We start from the raw sequence: 10,345 nt of genomic DNA on the forward strand, positions 1-10,345 counted from the left end.
ATGATTCCAAAGAAAGAGATTTATACTAATCAGGTGTAAATAAGAAACTAATAGACACTGGTTAAGAGCTGTAATCTTAATTTTAAGGCAAATCTAGCCTTCAAAACAGATACTTAAAGCATTTTTTTAAACTTAGCAAAATTATGCTATCACTGCATTTTCTACATCATGTAGCCATCTCATACATGAAAACACTAGCAGTTGGCATGAATCTTTCAGTTTTTGTGTTTCCTTTGCTGCGCCATTTGTCCAGGGAAGCATTTCAGTTTGGCTCTATGTCATTTTTTATATAAACGCTAAGCTGTTAAAATGGAAAAATTTTGCTTTGAAAAAATCTTAATAGAGTAGGCAGGCCATTTTTATGGTGCTGTCTACATGCCAATCTACCACCACAACACACCCACAATTGCACAATGCAATGCTTTTTGCAAAATACATATTTTCTTATTTGCAAGGAAAGCCAAAGAAGCAAACTCCCCTATGACTTAAAACTGACATTTTTGAAGGTTAATCTTACCTGGATTAAGAAAAAAGATGATACCTGTACATGTAGTTAGTCCATACATTCTTCAAACCAGATGTATTATTTTATGCATACCATGGTCTATGCTTATTTCGATTACTGCCGTGTACTTTTTCTGTCTTTTCACGGTTTTTCGATAGGAAACAGTTCGTTTAAGGAAACTTAAAGGTTAGAAAATCGTGATATTTAAATTCGAACACAGTTTGATATTATTTCTTTTCTCTCTGAAATAATCTCATAATTAGGCAACACAATCGATTTTATTGTTGTTTACGGTTGAGTACGATTGGCCTTCTTAATGCGGATTGAAAATGGTGATAATCGCCGACGGCCTCATCACATTTTCGTATATCCTTACTACTAGACTTGCAGGAGATTGTCTAGTTGCAACAATTGCATAAGCGATTGACACTCTTTTACGATTTTGCCCGGGTCCTCCAGCGTCGAGTCAACGCTAATCGCGGCGCTTGGAAGTGTTAATACAAGACAATATTTATTTGGCGTTAACACGCACACATATACAAATTAGTCGCTGGTAGGAAATTTATGCAGCTAACAATGTACATAAGGATAAAAACAATAGCTACTAAACAAGAAAACATATTTCTTACTTATGTCACCTGACACGGTTTCTCCGCCGCGAATTCATAAAATTAGAAGTCGCATGCGGTAGTAGCAGTTGAACGCCGTGGTACGCGTACCACCGCGTTGGCTACGGCGGAACATATCCTTGTGATTAACCGCGATGACACAATCTCTAGTATGGCTGCAACGAGCGTTTTTTGCAAAACATGCGACGCCGTGGTACGCGTACAACCGCGTTGGCTACCGCGTATGATATCCCTGTGTTTTACCGCGATGACACAATCCCTCACGTCGCTGCAACGCGTTTTTGTTTTCCAAAAAAACGCGCGGTCGGTAATATTTCAAGCGTCATGTTGTTTGCACAGCGGCAGTGATTACTGTACTGTATGGGTTACAAGCTCCAGTAATTTTAAGATAGTGATCTTAAAACAGTAATTATTATAAAATGACTACTTTGGTACGACGAAACCTTCACTCTTGGATTGTACAACCTTCTAAAGACTGTGTGATTATTAAAATGTTGATCCTGACAATATTTTAGCATTGTTAATTAAGGGAAGTCTTTTGCGTTTTACCATTGTATTTTCGTTTGTGTCTCAATATAAACAAAACGTTATTTCTTTAATCGTAATTATCGGATTGTTATGAGTGTACTGGCGCGCCAGTTCACATTTTGCTGCTTTACGACACAGTGTATTCACTTGCCCCTAAAATGGTACCTCATTGTCCCCTGCCCTCTTTAAGAGACGACTCCGCAGTCCCGATCCATTGACCCGATCCAGAATTAATGAAACGGTCCCATGCTACCCTTAAATACCGCCCTTGACAGCATGACTTTATAACCGTCCCGGGGCTCGACCAAGTAATGTCCAGACATTTCCGACCTGCATTTTACCGGGACGGCACTGTTCGGTGGCGCAGCCACCCATTTGACAACGGTTACCTGTCTCATACCGGTTTCCCGGACTACTCCCTGGTCACCTCAACGGAGCGGAACCTCCAACTTCCAAACCCCAGCTCATATCTGCGGAGGTTAACAAATTTTTGTTCCATTCGCAGAAAATATAACCTATTACATTTCATCTTCGATGGGGTCCGTATGAAGATTTCCGTGGAACAAATGCCCCAAATAAAAAAAAAACATCCGGTGTTTGGATAACGAGATAGCCATTCATTAAAAATGGGGGGCATTTAAATATTTGTACAGGTCGTAAGAAACTTAATTAAAGTTGATCGACCTGACCCTAGATGAGAATTGAATCAGGGCCTAACGGAAAAAAACCCAACACAGGGACAATATCAACCTCTGTGTGTGACACCTTACCTTCGCCTACTAACGAACCAAACGATGAAACGGCAGCGTCATGTTTTGGCTAGGTTACATTAATATTCCCATTCACCTTATTTTCAATGAGGGATACACCGACATCTGGTTAGGCATGCATTAGGTGTGGCTCACCCACAAAATCAACCAGTATGATCATACTAAACTCTGGAGAATTCTTTGCACTTGACACCAGAACTGCAGACTGTTTATACTTAGCGAAGGTGACAGTTCTATTTCGGAATTTACGACATTTTCGCATATAGTGTGAGGAATCACCACAGAAATAAACACACATCCATTTCCTAAAGAGAGGGATTCCGGCTCAGTTTTCCCCTGGTATCCAACCTACTTTTGGAGAACATAATTCCCTGTTCTATCGAACGATTTGGCCAGCAAATCGCATAAACGTCCAAGGCTAACCGCCTCCCATGCCCTCTCCTATTATCGCCAGGCTCCTAACCAAACACTGATAGATATCGGTCATTAGAGGTGGGCACCACCCAAGCTACAGGGATAAATTTATTTACTATGCGGCTGCGGGTGCGGAGACCCATTAACATAATGCAATTTCTTTTTTCAATGGGTAATTTTCCCTCTCATATCGTCCCGCCCAAAAGGCCGGGGACCATACGGGAGTAGGCCCCCCACACCAAAGATAACCCCGCTCCTGGATGAGGCGAAACAACAGCGTCAATATAAGGCAGACCTTCTGCCCGGCTTACCTAGATACCCCATGCCCCTGAGTCGGTACATTACTTCCATTCTGTGCATAAGAGGTGCGTAAATCCCAAGAATAATTTAGGAATTTGAAATTGATTCAAAGGCCTTACTGGATGGGTCGTAAGATAAATAAAACCTAACATCCATTATACATTCCATTATTCCTACTATCGCCATTCTGCCCTCCATAGCACACTAAAAACTGACGCACCGATGTAAGTCCGACCTCATCTTATGTATATGGACACTCAAGAGGAGCCATAGAAAAAATCCGCAGGGCTTATCATGGCAAATGAAAATCTCCCGGGTGAATGATAGTGATGCAGCCTATCATCCCCTTGTTTGGATGGCGACTGCGCTTGTGCTGCTGAAATTAGTGGTACACCTTTATGGTCAAGGTAGCCCCATTACCTACCAGGAATCCTTACTGTTTCCGTTAGAACAAGATACTTTCTTCACCGGGCCTTGCGGAACATAACCACTTAAAAATGCGCATCAACCTATTACCGGACTCACTCAATTGAAGAAAGCTATCAACCTGTTCCTATTGTTGGGAGGGATAAAAGTTTTAGAAACAAAAAGCAGGAGAAAATAAAACAATATTTTTTTGGCTAATTTTAATTCCTAACAAGGTGAACAACCTATATTTATTTATTGATATGTACATATTTAAATATATAACAAGTATATTGCACATCCTGTCAATTATGAAACAATTATTCAAAAACATGCAACATGACAATGTTACAATCAATTTAGTATTCTAGAAAAAAGTAGTTACTTAAACATATTTGAATTACGTCCCTTTAACTGTCTCTAGCGGTTATTTTAAAACTGATTATGTTTGTTTATCTTTGTACGTTTATAACAGAACACATTTTCATGAGATTCATATACATTTTTCAATCAGATCAATCAGGTACATCATGTTGTGATTATGTTTTCTAAGTTTTGGAGTTTCGAAAATATGAACAACAAAAAAATAAACAAATCGTATAAATAGGATGAAATAGGTTTTGCAACAAAGAAAACATTTCCCATTCATAGAAACGATACAGTCAAATATTTCTCATTTAAAGTTAATTACATATATAAATTTATACAAGTATGTACATACATATAGCCCTTAACAACATAGAACTATTTCACCAGTATGAACCAAACAGGTACAATCTTGAAATAAGTCAACATGGCTACCAAACAGAAGTCACTCTGCTTCTCATTCTCCGGTCGCTCTCTCCTGCAACATACATAAGATTGAAAGCTTATTATATGATATTTTACCTTAGAAAATAGGTTTCTAGAAATAACGTTACCAGACAATGAAAATGGAAAATAAATATACTTTCTGGAAATAAGATCAAGTCTTAGAAAACAAAACTCGTTTCTTCAAATTCTCTAAATTGATGTCTAAAGATAACAATAACCTAGCATGTGCTAACGTTGATCTTCTATAAAGGGCAGTTCAAATGTTTGTTTAAACGGTATTTAGGCAGAAATGTTATATCAAATATAAAAGCATTGCACCACTGACATCTTTGTTTTAAAGTGTTCTTATCTTGCAGTTATGCCAATGTATGGCATTCTTTTTGAAAACTTATTTATGAAAATATATTAGTTTGGTAAATGAATTTTCCCTCCTAATTGGTATTGTTTAACGCGTTAAACCATGGAAGCTTGGTTAACATGTTATGAAGAGAAAATCATATGTTAGAAGTATAAAACATCAGGCCCTAATTTCTCGAAACGTCTTAATTCCCTTAAATCAGGGTTAGGTAAGCCCACTATTGTTATTTTCAATAATTTGCGTAATATTTACTTCTTTAAGAGTTTTTTCCTATTTTAGATAGGAAAAAACTTTATGGTATTCACAATAAACCAATTAACATTTATCAAAATTAAGTATTTTGGAATTATTGAAATCAGGTACCTAAGCCTGTTAAGCTAAAGAAGTTGCGAGAAATGGAGGCAACACTTCAACAGAACCACCCAACGAAACCAAGCATATTATGTTCTTAAAACTTAAGATCTTTACTGTTGATAACCAAGTTATCAGCAGAATAAACTGGGTGCTGTGTTGTTTTTCAAGTTCGTAGGCAGTTCAACATTTGGTTTGCCCCTGTATTGTATGTGTTTTGTCTACACAAATACGTAATATCTTCTATAGTTAACTCACCCTGGCAAACGAATGCTGGCAAGGGTACAATAGTGGATCCTGAAACATAAGACAAACAAGGTAATATGATGCAGACTACGGATCGAAAACATTGGGAGATATTATATTATTAGCTTGGCTGTAAAAGGTTCAAAACAAACACTCACCAAAACGCTATTCTGACGTATTACTACTACCAGTACCAGTACCAGTACCACTACCCCTTCCAGAAAAACTACCACATACGCTTCCAAAATCACTACCACTTGCAGCATTCATACTACTACTCCTACTACTCCTACTACTCCTACTACTACTACTACTACTACTACTACTACTACTACTACTACTACTACTACTACTACCACCACCACCACCACCACCACCACCACCACCACCACCACCACCATTACCACCACCACCACTACTACTACTACTACTACTACTTCTTAGTACCTTAACATTCTTAAGTCATTCTTACCGTGTGAAATGGATGCTTGCAAAGGCACAGCGGTGACTCCTGAAACACAAGATAAACATTGGTAATGTGTATAGACGTATTGTATTAACAATTGTGGGAGCAAGATTAAGCATTGCTACAATAGATCACTAGCAGTTCATGAAAAACATGAAGTCGACCAATTTCGCATTTATTACCACACGAAGTTTTGATATTCATTACTGAGACTTCTGGCATTTCATTTATTTACAACTCATACTACCACTACCACCACCACCACCACCACCACCACCACCACAACTACCACTACCACTACCACTACCACTACTACTACTACCCCTACTACTACCACTACTACTACTACTACTACTACTACTACTACTACTACTACTACTACTACTACTACTACTACTACTACTACTACTACTACTACTACTTTTTCTTCTGACCCGACCAACTAAGAGATATTGTCATTTATAACATTCATACTACTAATGCATTTTGTACCATTTCGTTTTCAAATTACTTTAGAATTGTTTCAATTAATGTCAATAAACAACACCAAAGTGAACCACCATTTTCCTAAAACACACCAAAACTATGCTTGTCGGTATTTAACTACTTGTTTACAAATATAAACTATGTTCTTTGACTTTCTTCTGCCCTATTGAAAAAACTTGTGCTGAAACTACTTTATCACATAAGTCAACTGTGTATTGTCATGTGTGTTTCCAGTTAGTAGTCTCTTTGATATTTGCATGGCCTCTGTATGCAATGTTTATACCAATCTAAATGTATATCAGTACCTTAACATTCTATAGTCATTCTTACCTTGTGCAATGGATGCTGGCACAACAGTGGCTCCTGAAACATAAGATAAACATATGTGTACAGACTGCATTCACAATAAAGGGACCATAAATTAGAAGTGCAACGAAAGATCACTGACATTTTCTTAAAAACACGAAGAACCAATTCCGCATGCAATTCTACACTAAGTTTTGATATAAGTTACTTTGACTTCTTGTATTATATTTATTTACCACCACCACCACCACCACAACCACCACCACTACTACAACAACAGCTACTGCTACTGCCACTGCCACTGCTGCTGCCACTTCTTCTCTGCTTCTGCTGCTTCTTCTGCTGCTTCTGCTACTGTTGCTGATACAGCTTTTGCTTCTGCTGCTCCTGCTGCTGCTGCTTCTTCTTCTACTACTACTGCTACTGCTACTGCTGCTGCTGCTGCTACTACTACTACTACTACTACTACTACTACTACTACTACTACTACTACTACCACCACTACTACTACTACTACTACTACTATTGCTTCTTCTTCTGCAATTGCTACTGCTACTGTCACTGCACCTGCCACTACTGCAATTGCTGCTGCTGCTCTTGCTGCTTATTATACTGTTACTGTTACAGCTTCTGCTTCTGCTGAATTTTGATCCAATTTAGTTTACAAACTCCTTTTCCATTGTTTCAATTAATGTCAATAAACAACAACAAATAAAAGAGAACCATCATTTTTCTCCTGAAACACACCAAAACCATGCTTGTCGGCATTTTACTACTCGTTTACAATCATGAACGTTGTCCCTTGAATTTCTTCTGTCCAATTGATATAACTTGTCCTTAAACTACTTAATCACATGAGTAAACATTGAATTGCCATCTGTCTTTACAGTTCGTAGGCTGTTTGCTATTTGCATTAACCCTCTTAACAATATTTAAACCAATCTGAATGTATATCAGTATCTTACCATTATATCGTTCTTACCTTGTGAAATGAATGCCGGCAAAGGCACAACAGTAGATCCTTAAAAATAAGAAAAACATAGGTAATGTATATAGACGTATTGTATAAACAATTGAGGGAGCAAGATTAAGCATTGCCAAAATGATCACTAACATTTCCTGAAAAACAACCATTTCCGAATGCATTACTACACAAAGTTTTAATATGCATTACTGAGACTTCTTGCATTTTATTATCCTGTTTAATTAAGACAACGGGAACTTGAAAAATAGCAATGTAAAGTTAAATGATTTCAGTGTACACAGCCTCAATCCACCATTATAATTATATTTGCAGTACAGTGAATGTAAATGTCCAAAAATGATAGTGTTGTCTTGTATGTTCACTTAGCTGGGCAAAATGTCTCTTAAATTTTGAGATTTGAATTAGTAAAATATGCACATTTTAACAATGAAATAAAACAAATATATGGAATACTAGAGAAATTCAATTACAACAGCCCAGATTCAATGAAAAAGTACATTTTTATAAGTTGACATTCACTGATCCTTTGTTAATGATGTTCCCCAAAACAGGGACAGCCTTTCTTTTATACTACATAAAAACAAAGTTACAAACGTAAGTTTTCAGTTGAAAGTACTTGAACGAAAATAACGAAAATATGACTCTTGTATCTTTTTTGAAATATGCCTAATGAGCGATCGCTTACAGTCATTTTAATATGGGTCACCAGGCCAAAGGTCTAAGCCAACGAGACTTTCAAGAATAGAAATTCATGAAATCTTACTCCCCCATACACACTTACTATTTATATTAACATATCGTTTACAAAAAGCTTGAGTTACTTACAATGATGTTCGAAAAAAGAAAGTTTGGTATTGTTTTTATTGACTGGTGTTTCTTTCTTTGTGTTTCTATTAAGGTTTGGCCCTTGTGCATTTAAACAAACAGTGGTTGTTTTCTAGCTTGTCCCTTTTTTTTCATAATTCCATAAAAAGGTTAGCATTTAGGGTTTAACCACTTTTCACAGGTTTGCCCTGAAATGTCCATTGCATTATTTACAACTGACAACTACTAAGTATAAGCTAAAATAGAGCTTCTTTTTTGTCATTTCAGAACAAAACATATACTGCCCCTAATCGTTACGAATTAACTCACAAATTAAAACGATCAACCTGATTTGCAGCAATCACTTCTTATACAAGATCCTTTCTCTAACTGCTAGGTTTACACAAAACAGATATACACATGATTTTTTTCTTGATTCTTTACAAAAACACAGATGTTATAGAAGAAAATTAACAAGACATGCAGTCCAATTTACAAATAATACAAAATAATAACTTCTGTGATTCTTACCTTGTGGTGCTCGAAGAATGTGGAGATCAAGCGTCTTCATAACTAAAAACAACAAGTTTATCATGAACAAATACAATCAAATAACTAAAAAGACCTAAACTTAAGATTTATCAAACAATTTTCAAGGTAAAAATTTGCATTATCAATCGCTTGTCAATTTGAAAGGTATATAATTATAGACTGAACATTAATTGGTCGCAATTGCATCAAATTTCTCTCAATCACCCTTAAAGATTTCTATGAACTAGCATCACCTATGGCAGAGTCATCGAAGAAGTAATTGCTATATCTGGAGCATGCCAGCTCCCACTGTCGAATGAACTCTTCGGATAGACGCCTGTCATTTTCATCAATATTGATTCTCTCGACTTTGTCAATGAATACTGCAACCTGTCTTTTGATTTCTTCATTGTTTAAGGCTGAAAAGATTTCCATGACATATCGCTTGTAGTTCTGAAAATGGTTATCATTCACAGTGGCTAATGATTGAGCAAGAGTCAGTTGGTAAAGACAATATCCTAATGTCTTAATGGAGATTATGGCCATTGGTGGCATCTCTCCACCTCGTGCGATCCTACAAAGCTCACCAAATACATGAATGCACTTTGTTTGGTGCATTAATTGGTGCCCCAAAACGAGTGTCATAGTGTTTTAATTAGTTAGTGAATTTTGATAAACTGTTTAGAAGCCATATTGGTTCCGTTTTACTATTTCCGCCGGATATATTTAGAAATATCGATCAAATGTATAAATAGCATTGCAAGTACCAGTATGCATATCATTATCGCCAGGTTTTACTTTAAAAAAATCCAATTAAGAACTAAAATAGTATGCCACATTATGCCAGTGAAACGTTAACTATATAGATCATTTTACTTTGTTAATGTACTTAAGTGTTTTACCGTGAAGCGTTCAATGGTAATGACGCCAATGTATTTGTCCTTTGTTTTCTTATATGTTAATATGTTTAAGATAATCACAGTGCTTTTCCTTACTCGATCCGAACGAAAACACCCTCATAATAGTAACTATTAAAAGGTTTATTGATAATAAACTTACGCTATCACAAACATATTCCTGTAAGATAACCTAACAATAATGTCACCGATGTGGCTCAAGTTTCATTATTTCTTTGTGAAATTGTTCACGTGATGTGTCATACCAATCGTAGTGAGTTATATGCCGTGTATTGAAAGTACATGCCCACTTAAGATATGCGTTCTATTTTATAACGTTCATTGCTTGTATTTGTCAGTTATTATATTGTATCAGTTACTTCAAAACAAATATTTTGAAACAACCAAATAAGTAATATAGTCTTAGAAAACATACCACCATAAACATGTGAAATTAAGGCTACTGGCAGGCCATGTAAAATTGGTATTATTTGCAAATCATGTCGTATATAAAAAAAACTGCAACTAGAATACCTCATATACATGTTTAAA

At 36.5% G+C, this 10,345-nt stretch overlaps 1 protein-coding gene across 5 annotated transcripts; it reads right to left on the reverse strand.

Moving 5' to 3' along the window:
• Positions 1-3,765: 3,765 nt before the first annotated feature.
• LOC128206133 (uncharacterized) lies at positions 3,766-10,068 on the reverse strand. Of its 5 annotated transcripts, none has more exons than XM_052908399.1 (8): positions 9,957-10,068; positions 9,152-9,316; positions 8,898-8,939; positions 7,560-7,598; positions 6,602-6,634; positions 5,792-5,830; positions 5,332-5,370; positions 3,766-4,395 (listed from the first exon to the last, which is right to left on the reverse strand). In XM_052908399.1, exons 3-8 carry the CDS (start codon positions 8,935-8,937, stop codon positions 4,349-4,351), a joined length of 237 nt encoding a protein of 78 aa, XP_052764359.1. In that variant the 5' UTR covers positions 8,938-8,939; positions 9,152-9,316; positions 9,957-10,068; the 3' UTR covers positions 3,766-4,348. The 5 variants fall into 5 exon arrangements, with proteins under 5 accessions (XP_052764359.1, XP_052764358.1, XP_052764360.1 ...); XM_052908398.1 differs by having other exon boundaries at positions 9,152-9,350; positions 9,957-10,045; XM_052908400.1 differs by lacking the exon at positions 9,957-10,068 and adding an exon at positions 9,800-9,949.
• Between the last annotated feature and the right edge of the window lie 277 nt (positions 10,069-10,345).

Source organism: Mya arenaria, chromosome 10 (assembly GCF_026914265.1).
Source record: "Mya arenaria isolate MELC-2E11 chromosome 10, ASM2691426v1".
Classification (NCBI taxonomy): domain Eukaryota; kingdom Metazoa; phylum Mollusca; class Bivalvia; order Myida; family Myidae; genus Mya; species Mya arenaria.